General features: G+C 33.3%; 1 protein-coding gene across 3 annotated transcripts in view; it reads left to right on the top strand.

Annotated features, from left to right (window-relative positions):
* LOC143237668 (protein turtle-like) overlaps positions 1–7782 on the top strand; it is a 254760-nt gene extending 246978 nt beyond the window's left edge. For all 3 annotated transcript variants that reach the window (XM_076477173.1, XM_076477171.1, XM_076477172.1), the window contains one exon: positions 3475–7782. In XM_076477173.1, coding sequence (XP_076333288.1) covers positions 3475–3571 — 97 coding nt within the window. In that variant the 3' untranslated portion in view covers positions 3572–7782. The remainder of the gene's footprint in view (positions 1–3474) is intronic.
* The last annotated feature ends 14501 nt before the right edge of the window (positions 7783–22283 follow it).

The raw sequence follows: 22283 nt of genomic DNA, 5'->3' as shown, positions 1-22283 counted from the left end.
CACCTAACTTTGATATGATTTACTTTAATTCGTAAATAATTGAAGTATCTCTATATTATTCTGTTTTACAATGTGCCTAAAATATGTGAAAAATTACTTATTCGTAATAATTTATTGAATTTTATTTGTTATGCAGCAAATGAGGATGGAGGTACAATAGGTAGGAATTTATCAGATCCGTCTGTTTGTGGTTGAGACAATATTAATAAAGAGAAACTTTATCAGGCAAAAGAAACGTTTAAGATGTACTTTCTCAAAGGTTGAAATTAATGAATCAAATGAACTTACAAGAAGTAAGATAAATGCCTTATAACAATGCCTAATACATAATAATTTAAAAGGTTCAAGATAACTTAAGGTATGAGGTTAATAAACAAAAAGAAGCAAAACCTCGCCACTATTTTCATACACTTAGAGTCCATATATATATATATATATACAGTCATGTGAAAAAGTTAGGACACCCTATGAAAGCCTGTGTATTTTTGTAACATTTTTGGATATGTAGATATTTAATCTCAATTTTAACAACACTGAGAGATTATAGGAACATAACTAAACAATTAAAACTGAAGGAAAGCCTTTTCAAGATCTTCTGTAAATGTAATTCTACAAAAATGCATATTCTAACTGAGAAAAAAGTTAGGACACCCCCACATTTATTCCCACTTAAAATAGCTCAACTCACACAGAGGTGTATCACACAAGGTGCACATGATTAGAAAATCGTTACTCAGCATTTTGAATGAGGCTTGCCCTATTTAAACCTCATACATTTAGTTTGGTGTGCTCTTGACTGTGAGAGTGAGCACCATGGTGAGAGCAAAAGAGCTGTCTGAGGCCTTCAGAAAGAAAATTGTAGCAGCTTATGAGTCTGGTAAGGGATTTAAAAAGATCCCAAAAGATTTTGAAATTAACCATTCCACTGTCCGGAAAATAGTCAACAAGTGGAGGGCTATCAAAACAACTGCCAACATGCTCAGGTCTGGTCGTCCAAGCAAGTTAACTCGAGAGTATACCGCAAGATGCTAAAAGAGGTCTCCAAACACCCTAACATGTCATCACGAGACCTACAGCAGGCTCTGGCTATTGTCGATGTAAAAGTGCATGCCTCTACAATCAGAAAGAGACTGCACAAATTTAACTTGCATGGGAGGTGTGCAAGGAGGAAACCTTTGCTCTCTAAGAGAAACATCAAGGCCAGACTGAAGTTTGCCAGAGAGAATGTAGACAAAAACCAGGACTTCTAGAATAATGTTTTTGGACAGATAAGTCCAAAATTGAATTATGTGGACACCAGAACAGAGGACATGTTTGGCATAAACCAAATACAGCATTCCAGGAAAAGAACCTCATACCAACTGTGAAACATGGAGGTGGAAGTGTCATGGTTTGGGGCTGCTTTGCTGCAACAGGACCTGGACAGCTCACAATCATAGAATCCACCATGAATTCTACTGTGTATCAGAGGATGCTTGAGGATCATGTGAGACCATCTGTACGAAAATTAAAGCTGAAACGGAACTAGACCCTGCAACACGACAATGACCCAAAACATACCAGTAAATCCACCAAGGACTGGCTGAAAACTAAGAAATGGAGAGTTCTGGAATGGCCGAGTCAAAGCCCAGATCTTAATCCCATTGAGATGCTGTGGGGTGACTTGAAACGGGCTGTACATGCAAGAAACCCCACAAACATCGCACAGCTGAAAGAATTCTGCATTGAGGAGTGGGACAAACTTTCTTCAGACCGATGTCAGAGACTGTTAGATGGCTACAAGAAGCGTCTCACTGCAGTTATTTCAGCCAAAGGGGGTAACACTAGCTATTAGAGGGTAGGGTGTCCTAACTTTTTCCTCAGTTTTAATTGTTTATAATCTCTCAGTATTGTTGAAATTGAGATTAAATATCTATATATCCAAAAATGTTACACAAATACACAGGCTTTCATAGGGTGCCGTAAGTTTTTGACATGACTGTATATATATATATATATATTGGCATAATAGCAACATCAGTAGGCAAAACATAAATAAATATACGACTTTATCTTGCAACGCTTAATTTCCTGTTCGTATAGGAAGTTATAAGCAGTTTCTTACCTCAGTACATTTAGGTTTGCGTCCACAACTGCATATAATATTACCGGTTCTTTTCGGAAGTCGTTAAGGCTAAGGCCGGATCATTATGCTATATAATTAATGACTCACAACAGTGTCTTGCTTTAGCTTAACAGTTTCCAACGGGAAAACATTGTTCTAAGGTACGAGAAACTCTCGTCTGCTGGGAAAACAAGTAAAAACAGAAAATCTTCATTATTTACTTTAAAAAAAAAAGAAATCTGTTCGTTAACAGGAAATTAAAATTTTCACTGAGAATACAAAAACTACTTATGACGTATATTTTGAAAATATTGAAATACACCCGTCCAGAATAAATATATATTTTATTTTAATTACCCACCTAATTTTGATAAAAAAAAGAATACTCAAATGAAATATTTGTGGGGGAGGAGGGAATAATAAAGGACTTGTCAGTATCATGGTAACTGTTGTATTGGACGGTCTTCAGATTACGCACATGGGGAAAATACGTATTTATCATTTACCAGAATTGAAAACTACATAACTTGCACATACAGTTTTCTTATATTTTGCGGGGTATTTTGCTTTGAATAACTATTACTAAGAGCTGGTTATTTTTATAATATGAGTATCGCTTTTTGTCCTTTCATGAGATATGTTTACTGAAGAACAAAGACTCGAATAAGGTATAAAAATTTTTAATTTTAAAAGTGGGTATAAACAAAATTTCACAAGGCACAGCCCTGTATATTTTATGTTCTACATACATCAAGTAGTATTATATGTTCTTGGACTATGTTTGTCATTCCTGTGGTACGTTTTCCACGAAAAACAATACAGCGTATATACGGAGATTTTTAAAAATATTATACTATTTTATAGTTCATTACTATTCCGTGTATGACTCGTGAACGGAATGAAACTTAACGATATTGAATTACACACTTTGGAGTTTCGACAGATTGATTAACATGTTAAATATGTCTTCCTTGCTATGATATCACATGGTATATTATTACGCTTAACACTCTGACTTGTGTCCTGGGTACTTCTGTACAGAGAGAAGCACCTCCAGGCTTTAAATTAGGTAACACTAGAGGGCACCCACGCCCATAGATCAGGGGACCCTGTTCGAAAAATACGTAACATAAGGAGATTTCGTTAAAAACAATCAGGTAAGAATTTGTGTGTACTGTACAGCCATTTGCCAGAATCTTCCAAGTTGCGGTACTTCGTACAGTTCACTTGCATAAGAGTTATAACAACTAAAAAGTATAGGATTATATAAAATCAGAGTTAGTGCCATTAGTAAAAGTAATTCTGTTTAAAACAATAATATATACACGTATATACGTGTGTGTTTGTATTGTTTTTATCTTTCTTTTCAGCATCGGACCATCGTCCAGACCAAAAGGCGGAGTACCAGGTTTAGTTAGTAAGTCGTCTCTTTATCAGTATGGCTTGTCTCTTTGGACCAATTTGTAACTTGAATTAGGTCATACCATCTGGCTTAGAGCATGATTCTCACGATGTGCCATAAGTAAACGACCGTACACGTCGTAATCGCCAATTTCTTAAGTCTCTTCAGTACTGCGTGGAACTTGAACACACACCCAGCTTCAGGGCTAGATTAGCCGAACACCCGACGGAAAGTTCATCAGTAGGACAAGGAGAGGACCAGGTTTTTCATTCAACTCCGCTCTCCGTCCAAGTTCCAAGTGAGTTTCGGCACGTAAGGTTAATAATCATCTTTAATACCTTCATCACTCCTACACTCCGAGGTTTCTGCGATTCTTCCAGTTTTTACATCGATCGTAACAAACCCTAAAAGAGATCGAAGTTTTATACTGAAAGTCCTGAAATATTGGAAAGCCGTTTCAAAAAGAAAGTCGTTGTTCTCAAGTATCTTTCGTCAAAGTCCAATTTCTAGTTACTTTTGTGGTTGGAGTTCAATTATTTGACTTCATACAGAGTGCTCTTCTTGTTGTATTTTCAAGACAACGTTCTGTACGATCTATACATCCAGTTTTAATCAGTTCAATGGTCACCCGATGCCCAAACCTTCTTCCATCGTATAGTATGCGATTTAGTGCCTGAAATAGTGAAGCAAGCCAAAGAAGCAAATGATCTAATATACCTGACATAACCTACTTTACGAATAAGGCTGCATTTTGATGCTTGGAAAACTGGGTGGTATATTTATCCCGAATGGTTCCCGTCCACCTGCGTTACCCTTGATTTACCACCCGACAATTACCTAATGTCAGCGTAGCAAGCTGAATGGGGTGTTTTCATTGAACAAGAAGTTTTTTGACAGGCTGGTCAAACCCAGGAGTTTATCTTAGTCAATGTAAATATATAATACAAAGAAACCAGAACCTAATAGAGTATAGTGAGAAATAAATAGCTAGAGGAAATTCTTTACATTTCAAGGCTTGATTAAAATCAACACTCAATTTTAGAATCGCATTTATAAGCACTCTGAAGTAGTGCAAGACCGACCAGACACATGGACTCCCTGAGGCCAATAACTGTCTATGAATAAGGTATTCCATTAGGAAGAGCTACCATTGGATTGTTCTGTCGAGTGCAAAGTACAGCTTTGGAAACCGAATAAACGGTTTCTTTTAACAGTTTGTTTGGAAGAAGATAAGTTTCTCTGTTAAACAAATGCCACACTATGTAATAAAAAAAACTAAAAGAAAAAAAAAAGGGGGACATTATATTTATCGATAGAAAATACTTTACTTCCAGTCATTATTGTGCAGTGGTAAAATCACTACGGGATGTTCACACTGGTTTAATAAGATTGCGTCGGTCTCTCTCCCCCCCATGATTTGTTAGCAGGAAGAACATGACTCTGACTTTACTAATTCCATCAATAATAGTTAGGGTTGTGCGAGACGAAACTTAACTATCAGTTACAGTTTGAACATTTCGAAATCATATTCTGGAAGTAACATTTCACGAGTAGCTTCCATTGTTAGTAAACATTTTAAACCTTTTAAACTGTAGGCGTACCGTTGGGCAAGAATTAAGGATTTAAAGGACTTTTTTGTTCACCCTCAGATTCAAAAACGACGAACCAAAAATCCAATAATTAATCTGAATTTCAAATATCAGATAACTAACTAAGATCAAGTAACCAGACCAAACAACACATAATTTCTTACGCGGATCTTTTTTTCTCTAAAAAAAGCTGTTTTGTCAAAACAAAAACAAAAAATTCCAATGAACTTTTAGAAAGTGTTTGTTAATAAATAATGAACTAATGCCAAGCGAATTTTACTGCTATCGAGTCAAAATTGTAAATTCATAACAAAATGATTGTTTACCGCTGACTTACGTGTGTTATTGAATTAATTTATCGCCTTAATAAACCGTTGAAGTGTGTAGTATATTCGTCTATAATTTAATAGAGAAAATATTTATAGGTCTTACAAATATAGAAATGAAAAACTATGAAACATTTTTGAAACGTCACACCTGTTCATATCATTGTCAAATATTGTGTGTATCGTGAAAGGATACAGGCTGAACTGTGGACTGATTTTGTTTATTGTTGTGCAGTAAGTAATAAGATTCAATTATTGCCAAATTTACTGTTGTAGTCTATGAGCTATATTTGAATTTAATTTAAGACTTTTGCGTTTAATAATATTTTAAATAAAGTAGACACTCAATACTGCTAAACAGTACTTATTAATTGGCACCTAGTTCTTCCAGCTACGACTATTACTTTTAATTTTTTATAGCGAAGATACTTACTAATGTTTGCTTTACTTTGAGGCAAACAGATGTTAGTGCCACACATTCACCACATAATTTCAACTTTATTTTACTAAATACTCCGAATACTGCTTTGAAAGATAAACAGATGACAAGATATTTTTTTTATATATTTGCATATTTGTAATGTATGAAATAGATTTGGAACTATAACATCCGACAAGAAAATAAACAATTTTCAAACACTATTTATGAATTCAACTATGTTTCTTTTTTAGTACGTTTTATACAAGAGTGTATGTTTAGAATTAATCACAAAGCTACACAATTGGCTATCAGTGCTCTATCCACCATGGATATCGAAACCCGGTTTCTAACGGTGTAAGGCTTGAGATATTAAATTTTATTTTTACAGCTTTTTTTATTTAAAAATAAATGTATGAAAAAGTATTATGCTAGTACTTGTTCCTAAATCCCTGATACATTTAAAGTTTTCATGAAGTAATATTAAACAAACTAACAACCAATGGATACTTTTGGAGAGAGCCGTTCTTGGATTTGAATATGGCGAACTGTGGTTTTGTCATAACATACACACAGTACATGGTGGTAAATTTCATGAAAGTAAAATGTAAACATTTTCAACATAAGTCGATGTGAAACAGTGGGTTTACTAAATACAGCATCAACGTACATTCCAACAACAACAAAAGAAAAACATAATCGACTTTTATACTTTAATTGGTTTATTCCAAAGAACAACTTTTGACCTTATGCTCGTTAAAACATTTATTGAATTAAACCTATAATATATATTAACATTTAATTTATCGAATTTATGATTCGTAATTTATTTTTGAAGATTTATGCAGGGTTGTGTTATATTTTCGTTTTAATAACTAGTGTATAAATGTGTTATATTTCCGTTTTAATAACTAGTGTATAAATGAAAATCCAATACAAACAATTTCGTCTCCATATTTAGTTTGCTCAAATATAAAGCTATGAACTTCTGGTTCTTTCATATAAAAGTTGATAAATACGCCGATATAAGTAATACGATAAAAATTAAGAATAAATAAAACGTATTTACAGGGTTTGATATAAGGTCATTTACTCAACACTGATAACAGTTAAAGAAACGTTTTGTTTTGTTGTTAATGTATTAGTTTATAGAGTTTGATCAAACATTACTTGCAGAATGTTGTATATATTATATGCGTGTTTTTTATGTTGATTCTCGCAAAGTTTTTAAAATGAAAGTATAGTGTACAACAAACCAATTTATTGTTATAGTTTTACCCTTATAAAGACACAAAATGTATTTGCCCTTCTTATTTCAAGGTGAATTGGTGATAATGTTAAAATTAAATTATTTTGATAATATAAAATATTATTTTAAGAAATTATTAAACGTATTTGTGTGAGTTTTTATTGTATTGATGAATTCTTGAAACAGAACGTAATCGATCTGATTTTAAAATCCTAGGTTTTTATCTTCGATACACTGGGAGTTTTACTTTTCATGAAAACTAAATATACGATATGAATATAGGACTTTTATGTGGTGATGTCTAATTATTTTCTGTTATTCATATTTATAAGTTAAGGAAATAGCAGCGAGGAACTGAAATACTAGATACTTGATGATTTTTGACTATGCTCCATTGTCTTTTAAACACATTTCATTTTCTACAAATTTGTATCAATAGTAATTCAGTATAATGACAGTTTCTGTTATTTTTTATTGTTGTTGTAATTTGTATGATTTAAGTTAGTGTTTATGTTTAAATATATTGATAATTCTGATTTTTGTGTTGGTTGTGTTTATTCAAGATCTTGCAAAGTTTTAATAAGTTTCTGGTAACAATAGATGTTTCTCTTGTACATTGAACAGTTTCATAATTTCTTATACTTTTTGTAAACAAAGGTACTGTGAAAGATAAGTAAAAAATAAACAGTGGCAACTTTTTTGTGCAGAGTTTTAACATAACAACATAATGATATTCAATTTGTTTCTGTAATCAAAACTGGATATTCATCTCAACAAAAACTGTTAAATTTTGTCTTACTATGCTGCCAAAGTTGAAACAAGTAAAATTATTTCCTAGTGTCTTACTCCTAGATTTAACTTTAATTCTAAAAAAAAAAAAAAGTCTCAATGCGAAGGTTTTAGCCTAACTCACTACTTAGTTAGTCTTAATATTAGTTAAAACTTATTATAATTACCTCATCATAAACTATCATATAGTTACTGGGTTGAGCATGTCTTAGATGTTGCGTGCTGGAATGAGTGTCGGAAGATCCAATGTTCGAGACCATGATCTCATGGCAAACATGCTTCACACTTTCAGGTGTGGGTGCGTTATAAAAGTGACAATTAATCTCACTATTCCATTAAGAGAAGCAATGTATAGATGACGATAGTTGCTGACTGACTGCTCTCCTTACGGGCAGCGGTTCTAAATTAGGAAATGTTATGCCTAAACCTTGGACCTTTGACCTGATCATTTAGCTCATATAGTATTTAATGTACTGACCGTTGAGGTTGAAATTTCAAATATTATATAGTTACAATGAAATGGTCAACAAATATTTTAATTTAAAATAAACACAACGCGATTTAACGTTCGTTTCTTCTTGTTTTTTGATGTATTAAAAATGCGTTTTGTTGAAAAATAATGGTTAATTATAAGAGAAACTACAATTCAGAACAAAAATAAATTGAAAAAACATCTGTGAAAATTAAAAACAGATAAGTGACAAGGCTGTGAAAAATAATGTTTTGGAATATTATAGTATTTCCAATTATATTCTCTCTATCTCAGAAATAACATTAAACAAAGACAAATCTGACTATTTCCGAATAGCACATTATAGCTACGTTGCAAACGTTGAAATAAAAATTATTTATAATGGCATGGTTATAGTGGCTATCCGTGAAAGGGCGAGCATGTCTGGTGCGACTGGGATTCGAACCCCCGACTTTAGGTTATGGGTCGATCGTCCTAGCCATCTGGCCATGCCAGACTGTATTTCGAAGCAGTTTAATCGAAACAACATTAAATATTTTAAAATATAAACATTAAAGCACCTTAATATTTATTCAAACCATTTAGGAATTTAATATTGTGTTTCATCTTCTTTCCCTACATTCCACGTAGACAACATCAATGGCAGATGTAGGTTTTATAGCCCGAACAGCCACTTGGACTTCTACATCATATACAGTTTGACTTGCTTAGCTACGCTATGAGAATTACAGCAAAAGCAACGTCAGATTAATATTCTTTCTACACCAACTTATATCTAAAATATTTATCAATTCTCGAATTTTCTAGATACCTGAGGTTAAAAGATACATAATATTATATATACTGTCAAGTTCAAGTCGAGACGCGAAACGTTATTAAAAAGAACAGGAGAGCCTATTTGGTCTTCACGTCTTACCGCTACTGCTCCGCCATCTATGACTGAAGATCCTTCCTGGATTACTCCAACTACACTGTATATTATTACCTAACAAGTCACGGAATTCTGCAACTTCAACAATTTTGCTCTGTTGAGAAACCAAAAACTACAATGGAAAGCTTTCATGGGAACCAAATTGGGGTCAGTTTGATATAATTTCTGAAGTGAACGGATGGAAAAGAAAAACGTAAGTTATTTTTCGTCTTACTACTTAGTTTAAAGGACCAGCTTTAACAACTCTAATGAGTATTCCAGCTGAGAGCCGTGACAACTACCAATCTTGGTGCTTTATCAAGTAGCTTTGATGTTACACACCAGAAGCAAGTTTCCAAAGGTAAAATAGATACCAATGAGTCTTGAATCTCTTTAATTTGCTGAAAATAAAGAAACTCTAAAGGCATCAACCAAAAGTTACCAGTTTAAACAACTCTCTCTGACGATGGTCTAGTAGAGCACAAACGATGCCCTTATGACATCCCACCAGGCTTTTGATTTCGTGTAATAAAAAGTATGATTGAAACAACTGACCTTGAGAGCAAGAAAATAGAATCCAGAAGAATGGATAATTCATGCCAAAATATCATATTTTATGATCGTTTTTGTACAAATGCAAACGGTGGGGCAACCAGCTTCTCTGCTCCAGCTAGACAGCAAGTAAGCTACAGTAAAGGGCAAGATGTCATTGCACTTTCGTAGTATAAGCAGTGGAAGAGAATCTCAGAAAAAAGCATTTAATGACAGGAAAACTTAGAGACCATAAATCAATAAAAATAAACACAGCTTGTAAATTAAAATTAATTTTTTTTTGTGTTTTGTATATTTCTCTACTGGTTCAATAACAACGATATCTTATGTATTGATATTAAGTGTCTTAATTGTAAATAGTGAAATGACTGCTAAATATAGAATTTGCAGTTTAGTATACATTTGTTTCATTGTGTATTAGAATTTGTCAATGGTTTTAGGATGCCAAAAAAAGGCAGCGTTGTGGGGTACTTTAATTTAGACATTTTGTAATGTTTGATAGAGGGAGTTCTGACTCGACGTGATGATACCAAAAACGTTCTTGCGTGTCTCGATTTGACCCTATATATCGAGTTTTCTAGAGTCTTGGAGAAAACGGAATTGTATATAAAAGCATCGTACTTAGTTTGTTCGTTAGTCAGTAAGTGAGTCTGCTACAGTTGCTAATCGATTACTGAATTAGTCACCCAGTTAATCAATGAGTGAATTAATCAGACAGTGATTTAGATGGTTAGTTAGTAAGTTACTTCAATGTTGTAGATGTTTTCCATTAGTTCTGTAGATACAAGAAGAAATTTATGAAGTAAGTAACAGTTTCGTTTCATTTATCATTTAGGGCGATCACTTGGTTACCATTTGTTTGTGAAACCGAACAAATTGATAAACTTTTACTGAAAATATTATAACTCTCATCTTTTCGCTAAGTGGACTGAAGTGTGAAGTATTTTCACCGAATAATCAAAATCAATCAACCAGTGCAACGATAGAAACTGTTGAGCAAATTATTTTAAACATTGCACAAGTGACGGTCATTCATAGCTATTAAACTAATATCGGAACTGATAGCGAAGAGTTCTAAAGACAACAAGAGAAATGCATAAACATTGAAAAAAATTCATTTTAATTATATATTTCATTTCAACATTAAACAAGTGCCCATAATTCTTACATACAAAGATTAGATATTTATACTAAAAGTAGAATACTATGTACAAAACGGGATATAACTTGTCAATCCAATCAAATAGTTTTACGATCTTATGAAAGATTACCTTAGTAAATATTCAAGAATATTTTATATTTCCATACAGTAGTGTGTTTCCTGCATGTAACTGAAAATCGAATTTATCTTTTCTTTCTCGTAGATCTTAAAATCTTTCTTAAAACATATAAAGCAAGAAATTAATATTTTTCATGAGATCTAAAAGCGGATATCTATGTAAATGAAGGTGAAAAAGAATGCATTGTTATACACTTGACTAGTTTCTACCACAAATCTTGAACGATGTAATATTAAACAATAAAGTGATTGAGGAATCTTCTTAAACTTCTTCAGTTGTAAGACTTTGTTAGTTTTATTGTTTACTTTATTTTTTCAAACTTAGAGAGAAAATTAAATAAAAACTTTATGAGAAGGGCGCTTCCTATGTCTAAACAGCATTCGAATCTTTGACATAACTTTGAACTAAGTTTATTGATTTGTTTTCTTTTATTATGAGTGATGTTCTCAAAAAGTAGATACATTCTCATAGGCTCACCCTTCACTTGTTTATCTACAAGTGCGCTCCAGTTTTTATTATTTTATTATTCTATAATTGAATTTAATTCATATGTATCCATTTTATAAATTTCAAACACACATAAACATCTCATGCTAGGAGAACTGTTTTTATTTTCCACGAAATAATCGAGGCATAAAATTATTTTTTTTAAATAAGAACAGAACGGTTATATCATGTTTTTATAATAGGAAATACATTTGTTAGAAGTAATCAAATACTGATCGATTACCATACATGTAAGCAATATATTAAAATATATATAAATATATTAATAAAGCATTTAAGCTGAATAGATTGTGCTAAAAGATCATGCTACAATTGTTGTAATAGACAAATGAGATGCGCGTACGTTATAAAATAAATCATTTAATAAGTTTATTAATTTTAGAATTATAATAAAATGAGTGAAAGTTGTTTATACTGCTTGATACAGACATGAACCCACCGTCATTTAAAATTTGAATTTATCCTCCCTAAGACGAAACATTTATACAATACTGTGCAAAGGTATTTCACGGGGCTAATACTTCCATGTAATTACAGAATGTAAATTTCAACGCTATAGTGATGTTTCACTGAATAAACCAGGATGAGAATATTTATCATTCTTTAGAATTCCCATGTACTTGTACAAAGGCCATGTCATAAGGGTTCTGCTTGAGTAAACATATTTATCAATTTTAGGGTCTAGAATAAATGTCATGGTACCCCAAGCAGTGTCTTAACTATACAGAAAGAATCTACCAAAGAGCTTGTGTATGGTACCAATGTATGCTAGAAGAAATCAATTTAATAGCACTCCACAAATAAACTTTGATAAAAACAGTGCTAAACAATATATATTAAGTTTTGTTGTCGTGTCCCAAAATAAGCGCAGAGAATTGTCAGTAGAGTAGAGAGTTCGCATAAAAGCTCCATGTGATGCTCGTTGGACTTTCCGATAATGGAGATTTAAAATGCTACTCAAACATTGTCAAGTACATCCTAGTTTGTCAGACTGAGACGAGTAAATTTGAAAATAGAAAAGGAAGAGACAGAACACCTAAACTCAATTATACTAATGTTAAATGTTCCCATTCATGCAATTTTCAGGACAGAAAAAACACTGACGCTGATATCAAGCATGATATAAATGATCATGTACCAAATAACAGAAACGTGTCAACATCTAAAATATCAAAAATACTGAACGAGAACAGAATATTTGGTTGTGTATCATTTAAAAAACTTTTACTTCTATATCCAAATATTGTCAAAAGACCGAAAATTTCTAAAGAGTACAAAACCTGGGCTGTTAGTGATTGGAAAAAGGTGTTATAGAGGGATGAGTCTAAATTTGAAAAATTTGTAGGAAAACGTAGGTTGTACATCCGGCGAAAGAAGAGTGAAAGAAGAGGCAGTGTGAATGTTTGGGAGTGTTTTTCTACTGAGACGACAGAAGGTAATAGATGTAATAATGGACCAGCGCAAGTACCATCAGATACTGATACGTTACGGTATACCCTGTGGTTTGCGTATTATTGGTAAAGGATTCCATTACCAAGAAGGTAATGACCCCGACACTCATTAAGTATATGAAAAAATTACTCAGCTAATAAAGAAGCTGTTGCTTTCATTCAAATGATACAATGACCCTCACAGAGCCCCGATCTCAACCCAACCTAGAAGATGTGGAATTTGATAGATCGAAAACTTTACAAATCAAAAAATTACTTCCAAAGAAACTTCATGAGAGTGTATTAGAGGCATATGGATGTAAAATCCCAATATACACTTTGGTTAAATGTGTTACAGCAACGCCTGTAGATTATATCTTCAGTTATTAAAGCAAAAGGTGTACAAACGAAATATTATTGCTAATCTTTTAATTATACTTTCGGGCATAGACTCACAAACGATCAGCTTTTACGTAAATTAATAATTCAATAAGTGTTGACAAAATATACATTAATACAAAGCTTCATTGAGGAAGAAAATTTCAGCAACTTAAAAAGAAAAGTGGTTTGTTTGAATTTCACACAAAGCTACTCGAGGTCTATCTGTGTTAGCCGTCCCTAATTTAGTAGTGTAAGACTAGAGGGAAGGCAGCTAGTCATCACCACCCACCGCCAACTCTTGGGCTACTCTTTTACCAACGAATAGTGGGATTGACCGTCACATTATAACGCCCCCACGGCTGAAAGGGCGAACATGTTTGTCACAACGGGGATGCGAACCCGCGACCCGCAGATTACGAGTCTCACGCCTTAACACGCTTGGCCATGCCGGGCCGAGAAAAGTGGTACTGATAAAAGTCTACATTCCGCTGGGTCGTTTCTTTGGACACATTTAAAAAAAAATAAAGGCAGTAATTCAACCCATAACTGGAAAAAAATTAGAATAACACTGAGGATAACTCTGTTTAAAATAGTTTTTTTTATTTTCAGTTATAAGCTTAATTAACTTTTTAGATATGATCTCGTTCTTTGAAAGTATGCAGTTGTAGAAGGGTATATACCATTAACATCCATTGCTCAGTAGTCCTTGTAGTAATAGTTCTTAACATAACTAAAATTGTTATTTGCTAATCGTTTATACTGATTTTTGTGTGCATGCAAAAGTCTTATAAATTAAAAGCAAGTTTGAGATATTTGAATAGCAATGAAAAAATGATAACAAAAACTATATTAAGATGCAGAGATAATACTAAATCTGAAGTATAGTTCTAAAATTTATATTTTATTTCTATTATCTTTTTTCTACTCATTGGGATTGTTCAAGTATTTCACTTATATACTGTCAGCTTAATTTAATAGTTTTAAGCCACAGCACACATCAAAGTGTTTTCGTAATTTTGATAATGTGAACTTCATATAACACTGTGATAATTTCAGTTGACCGTGTATCAGGAAAAGAAATTACATAGCCCATTATTTTACACAGTTTAGGATTAACTGTAAAAAGCCGACACATGCAAACGTATAATGTGAAATGACATATTCATATCAATTTTTACACGCAATAATAAAAGCGTCCCACATTAGTGTCAAAAGATAGCCACTATGAATGTAGTGGCATCTGTTGGCCAACTATAAAGATAAAGAAATTCGTATTATGTATATCTCACTCTCTTCTGCTGTTCTTCTTTGTTATTTAGCACAAAGTTACACATAGGACTATCTGTGTTCCGTCCATCACGGGCGTCAAAACATGGTTTCTAGCGGTATAACTTTGCAGACTTATCAGAGATTATTTGAGGATGGCATAACAATTCACTTTATTTACAGTCAAACTCTTTATTTACAAAAACAATTCCAATGATAGTGCTAATGTTGCAATATTTTCACATAGTTCGTATTTACTGGGGAATTACTTTCAAAATATCAAGTCATCCCACAAGTAATGTCCAAAAATTTAATAGCGGAAGTGTATCATGATTTCTGTCTTTGTAGAAAGCTTTAATGACTAAAATATATAGTAGGACGTGTATGAAAATGTTCAGACAAATAAAAGAAACTAACCCAACTCCACTTTAACAGATAATTAATCAAATAAATCCTTATCAAAATGGATGTGTCTGAGAAGCAGATTAGACATATACAGTTACGACAGAAAGTGTTCATACTCCTGCGTCGTGAGCAGTTTTGTCCTCATGACATAAAAAGTATCACGATTAGTCTAATGAAAGTACAGTATATTATACATATCATACAAACACACATTTACATATTTTTTTATGTAAATTGAACGACAAATAAACTGCTTATAAACAAATAACCAAACATAGGAGGGTCATAAAGTGTTCGTGCGTCTACTTTAATGGTCAGTTGTGTAGCTTTGCAGGTGAATTATTTGACGCAACCTCTCCTCATAGCCCTCCACGATCATTTGACAGTACTCGACTGGTATTTTCTTCCATTCTTCATTACAGAAGGCCTCCAACTCTTGCATTTTTTTCGGATGACGCTGATTAAATCTGGTCTTTAACACTTACCAAACGTTTTCAATTTGGTTGAGATCGGGTGACTGCGATGGCCACTCCAGAACGCATATATGGTTCCTCTGCAACTAGGATTGCACATATCTCGATGTGTGATTAGGGTCATTGTCGTGCTGGAAGATCTAACGACGCCCAAGCCACAAGTTCCGAGCATCATTCTTGATATAAGTGCCTAATATATCAACGTACTCTTCTTTTTTCATGATTCCGTTGACGCGGTGAAGGCTGCCTACACCAGAAGAACTGAGCGAACCTCATAGCATGATCAAGCCACCTTCATGTTTAACTGTAGGGACGGTGTTCTTTGGAAGATTTTGTTCCCCCTTCTTACTGAAAATATTGCGAGCATCACTGTGGCCGAAAAGCTCAATTTTAGTCTCGTCTGACCAAATAATACTCTTCAAATAGGTAAAGGGTTTATTTACATGCTTTCTTGCATACCTCAATCGTGCTTCTAAATAAACAGGCTTTAAATATGGAGTTCTACGAGAACGGCATGCTTTGAACCCAGAATAGGGTAAAAGTTCGTAACTGTAGAGGTACTTACTTCAACCCCAGTTTCCTTACCAGTTTCTGTATGTCATTACGTGTTAAACGAGGTTTCCTACTAACTTCTCTAAGAACCTTCCTCTTGGTTCTCCCTGGAATTTTGGTGGGGCGTCAGGAACGAGGGAGGTTAACAGTTGATTCAGTAAGCTTAAGCTTGGCAATTATGCTTTGAACAGTAGATTCTGGTACATTAAGTTGTATAGCAATACCGGAAAGAGACACACGAGACTTGTCTTTTACAATAATTCGTTTTTTTTAATTTACTGGACAGTTGTTTCCTGTTCGCCATGATGACCAACCAAATAATGACGGAGACGGCGCTAAATTGCCGGAAGTACATTTTTTGCTGGCTAAATTCCAATAATTATGAACCTAGTGTCTAGTTCTGAAATGGTATAATGTAGTTTATTCGTCAAACTAAACAAAATATTTACGGGAATATCAGTTTTTCACACGTTCTGAACTGTACGAACACTTTCTGCTCCTCCTATTTTTTATTTTTTTGGTTTTAAACAGTTTATTTGTCTTTTAATTTACATAAAAATGTATGTAGATTTATGTTAGTATAATATTTATAATATAAGATACTTCTATTAGCCTAATCGTGATACTTTTTAAGTTATGAGAAAAAAACCACTCGAGATTCAGGGGTACGAATACTTTCTGCTGTAACTGTAATGTTTTTTTGAGTTTAAGAAAGGCAATACTACAGCAGAAACTACACGAAACATTCAAGGTATTTATGGTGTGGAATCTCTCAATGAAAGAAAATGTCGAAGGTTGTTTCAGAAGTTCAGATCGGGTGACTACAGCTTAAGTGGTGCAGCACGTTCAGGTTGTCCTGTTGACTTTAATGATGGCATGCTGCTGGCTGCACTTGATGATGATTGTGCTGTGACAGTTAAATAAGTATCATAGAAGCTTAATTAAACCCAATCAGCAGCTCAACGTCAACTTCAACAGCATGGAAAGGTACAAAACTTGGAAAATGGGTGTCCCGTGATTTGACAGAAGCCAACCTTAGACCAAGAGTGGACATTTACACTTCTCTGCACTCTCGTGAACGTAACTCATCATTTGTGGACAGGTTATGGACCTGAGATGTAAAATGGATATTTCATGAAACTGTTAAGCAACGCAGACAATGGCTCATTACAGGTAAAGTGGCTAAAGCACAGTCCAAAATGGACCTCAACACTAGGAAAGTCTTGTTAAGCGTTTGGTGAGATATTGTTGGTGTAATCCACTTTGAGTTGCTGCCACTCAATGTAACAATTACATCAGACTTCTATTATCAACAGTTGGAGCACTTTGGCCTGCTTTGATCAGTCGTAAAAGTGCTGTGTTACACCAGGATAGTGAACGGCCCCGTACAGCAAAGATCGCATCTATAAAGATTGAAGAGCTCTACTGGAAAACACTTCCACATTCTCCTTATTATCCAGACCTTGCCCCATCTGATTATCATTTATTCCGAAGTTTACAGAACTATCTTGATGGAAAAGAGCTTGGAACACATGAAGATGTCAAAACTACCCTCTCTACATTATTTTCCTCTGAATCCTAATAATTTTATAGAAGTGACAATCAGAAGTTGTGAATAAAAATGGAACATACATTATTGATTAAATAACATTGAAAGCGTTTGAAATCATTACTATTTTTCTGCACCTAAAATCGGACATTACGTGAAGGATGACCTGATGCTTTAGCTAATAGGTATGCTGTTATTACAATGGAATGGGCAGTTTTTCATAAGTGTAATTTCAGGTGTTATATTTGTTTTAATTAATAACTCACTGGTGAGGGAGTTTTAACTTCATCCTATTGTTTGTTTAACGTTAGGCACAAAGCTACACAATAGACTATGTGCAATCTGCTCAACACTGGTATCGAAACCCAGTTGCTAGCGTTATAGGTGTGCAGACATATCACTGTGTCACTCGGATTTCTGTGTTAAAGTAGCGTATTTCCTTGAATAGGAAACAGAGAAATGCTGAGTTAATTATACGGTAAACTGTCTTGTAGTCTGCTGGTAGTATGTAAAAATAAAGACTTAAAAATACTTAATGTATGACTACATACTTTGTACTCAGCAATCTTACAATGTAAGAGTTAACAAAATCCCAAGTGTTTCAAGTTGCAGTTCTTTACTAAATTACGTAATATGCATGTCTTAGAGCTCTTGGTTTATAGACGTAGCTTTACGTTGGTTTTTAAATGTTACCTCACGGAATCCTTAAGTTCAGTCGAGAGACAAAAGACTGTTTCTTATTTCTTCTTGTTTTTAACGTCGCTTTGAAAACAAATTCTCAACTGAGTACAGAATGTTCGAACGATAATGTTTAAGGAAGATCAATAAAACAAAGGAGGAACTGAGTAGACTGGTGCTTTATTAATTTACCTTTAAGTAAGAGGACGAGAACAGAAGCTAAAATCATTAGAGCTGACAAATAAAGATTTAATTCCAGCCCTGACGGAAACATGATATTTGTTTGTAAAACTAACCTTCTCGTTTTTCTGTAGATTTTTAGATTAATTTATCATCGAAGAAAATTTTGGTTTTGGAAAATAAATATCATTTATTTTTATGCAAATTATAATCAACATGTTTAGACATTTTTAAGTTGACACCATGATGTAGCTGTACATTGAACCTAAATTATTACCACTAAAATACAACAACTGACCCAAAAGAAATCCCTCATTTTCTGTGTAATTAGTGGGATTAGTTGTTTTAAATACACTTCTGATACTTTATTTTGCTCGTGTCTTAAACAGGAGCACTAATTCCTTTGCACTAATATCTTTGCAAACATTTTTAAAAACTTGAAGATTAAGGTATCTCTATTTAACTGGATATTAAAACACTAGTTTCAATAGTAGACTTGTTATTGTTATTTTAACGCAAAGCTACATAAAAGACTTTCTGTGATATGTCTTCGTGAAGAATAAAACCAGTATTTTAGGGTGATGAGTCAGTAAACTCACCATTGACTCACTGGGTGACCGATTGCAAAGTGTAGTAGTGGTAGAAGACATTTGAATGTAAAGTAAACGATAAACCTTATGGACCTCATCCATAATTTTAAGGTAAACTGATATTTACTTGGATTGCAAGAAATTAAATTTAATTTGAATTATATTTTAAACTAATTCAATTTAGTACGTCTGCGAAATTATACAACTACTAACCAGGTTTCGATACCCCTGGTGGGCAAAGTACAGATAACCCTTTATGTATCTTTATTGTGCTTAATAATAAACAACTAATTTAAAGGGGCTGGAAGCTTGGTGACTCGTGGTTTGTGACCATTTTCAGCAAAATCGCTTTTCTTATTTTGGAATCTTATGTGTGTTATAATAGTAATGGTCAAATCTCGCTATTAAATTACATCACACAAAAATATTCAAAGAAATAATGGTGAGTACTGGTTATTAACTTCAGTTAAGCGCAAACAACACCCGTCATGCATATAGATTTGGGCAAAATCATCCAAAAGTCATTTACGTATAAAATATTCTTTTGCTAAATTAAAACTTATTATTATTTTCATTCAATTAACTTAAATCTCAACCTTCAGAACTGAATGTGAAATATTATGTTGTACTTACCGAAAGTATTGGACTAACTAGTCATTAGTGCTGACGTTTTAGTTTCATATTTTAACATGGTTAATCAAATTATGATAAATTTATTTTAACTTCTCATTAAAGTTAATTATAGACATAGATTGGTAACAAACGTAGCTAATTTTAAAACATTGTTCTTTCGTTTTTATTGATAACTATTGAAATTCATTGTTTTCTTAGCTGAATAATTATGCCTTTATTGAAATCTATTATTTTGTGTTCTACAAAAATCGTAAAGGCTTTGAAAGTGTCGTATTTCGTAGCAAATGCCGTTTCTTGATTTATATTAGAATTCTCACTTTTCAAGTTCACTATGAAAGAGGCTTATCTTAATAAAAATAATATTTAAGTGTGGAAACCAACAAGCATTTATGTATACAAAAATCTACATATATGTTCTCTTTCCTCACAAAACCTAATTGATGATAAAACCAACCCAAAAATATTTTTCTCAAACACATGTTACTTTTATTACACATAGATGGCGGAAGCCTCTCGAAAGAAAATTACGAGGAACTTCTCTTACTAACGACGGAAATATTTGATGTCACTGTTTATAAACAGCACTTTGATCTTTTATTTTCCAGGATTTCATTGATGCTCTAATGTGTATTCGAAGTTATTTTTTCATTATTTACTAATCTTTAATTTAATAAGTATTACAAGTAAAAAATAATGAGGATTCTGATGTGGCTACTTTAGCGAACCAAGACTGTAAATCTGAAGCATTGATAGTCAGATGACAATTGTGTAAACGGTCAACTCAAAATTATTTTTCAAAACATCGATTTATTATAGAGAATAATAATAAAAATTAGACTATTTCCAGTTTAAAAATACAATAAAATATTGGAGTGACTTATTGTACAGAACAGGAACCCAATGAGACTGGAAACCTGCTCATATATTTGAAATTTCAACATTTTCCCTGTGTCATTCTGACCTACTTACTTAACCCATTAGGAGTCCTCCCCCACTGGGTCAGCGGCAATTCTTCGGATTTACAATGCTAAAATTAGGGGTTCTATTCCCTTTGACAGACATAGCAGATAGCTCGATGTAGCTTAGTTGTAAAAACACACACACATCCATAAGCTGCCGTTCGGGTTTAGAATATTGTCATCAAGATACCAATCAACTTAATGCTCAATAAATAATGTTAAGTATGTTTAAACCGTTGTTGTTTGTTTTAAAGCAAAGCTATGTCCACCACGGGTAATCGATCCGTGGACTTGAGCCTTGTAATTTCGTGAATTTATCGCTGACTCACCAGAGGACAAGTATCTCCAGCCTGCTGGTATGGGTATTAAATCTGTTGTTAAAATAAAGTAGAGAGCAACATTTCGACCTTCTTAGTTCATCTTTTGGTTAACCTGAAGAGTTACATTTTAACAAGGTGAATAATTTGTAATTTTTTCGCTATCCATAAACTCTTTTTGTTTTTATTAATTCCCAGCTCAAAACGAATTTTTTTCTATAACGTTATGAAGGAAGCAATGTTCAGTTGAAGATTGATGGAGAATCTTGAACAGGATCAGAAACCAAACAAAGTATTTACTAAACAAAAATCAGTATTTATGATTGTTTGAAAAAAGTATTATAAATATTTGTAGAGTTTACAAAATAATTTGTTCTTTTTTCAATTTTTTTACTTTAATTAATTCTATGGTATTAAAAATATCACTGCTTGATAATCATAGCATTTCTTGCTCTTAGGTAACAAAATAACTCATTCTTAAAGAAAATTGTGAAGGAAAAAAGTTTTTTTGGGGGAATAATGTTTTAAATGAACATTAAGTGTAACAAAAGTAGACTATTATATAGTAGATATTAGTTGGTTTTCAAAAGGCCCGGCATGGCCAAGCGTGTTAATGCGTGCGACTCGTAATCTCAGGGTCGCGGAATCGCAACCCCGCCGCGCCAAACATGCTCGCCCTTTCAGTCGTTGGGGCGTTATAATTGATCGGTCAATCCCATTATTTGTTAGTAAGAGAGCAGCCCAAAAGTTGGCGGTGGGTGGTAATGACTAGCTGCCTTCCCTCTAGTTTTACACTGCTAAATTAGGGACGGCTAGTACAGATAGCCCTCGAGTTGCTTTGTGCGAAATTCGAAAACAAATCGCTTTCAAAAATTTTCATGACGAAAACTGAGACGAAAACATAAATAGTTATGAATATTCAAATTTCTCTGCACATTCCGGTTTACTTTATTCATAATATCAATATACATTAAAAAGGTTACGTCAGTATATTATAAGTTACCAAACAATGAAATAAATTTATAAGTACTCATTGAGCAGAATGTCCAGCTATATTTTAATGTTGTAATTTTTGTTGGCAAATACAACGTAATTGTGAAGACTGTAGATTTATTTGAATTTGTTTTTTCACGAAGTATTCGTATCTGTCTTTGCTATGGCGCTTATTGAGTTATTTTATACAAGTTGATTTATTTTGCGTTAATTAACGTCATTCGTAAGGTAGACCTATCACAATTTATATCAATGTACAAGTGTTCAATGTTGTAGAAA

This window comes from Tachypleus tridentatus, chromosome 13 (genome assembly GCF_004210375.1).
Source record: "Tachypleus tridentatus isolate NWPU-2018 chromosome 13, ASM421037v1, whole genome shotgun sequence".
NCBI lineage: Eukaryota > Metazoa > Arthropoda > Merostomata > Xiphosura > Limulidae > Tachypleus > Tachypleus tridentatus.
Note: the sequence above shows the minus strand (reverse complement) of the source record. Positions and strands in the feature narration are given on the sequence as shown.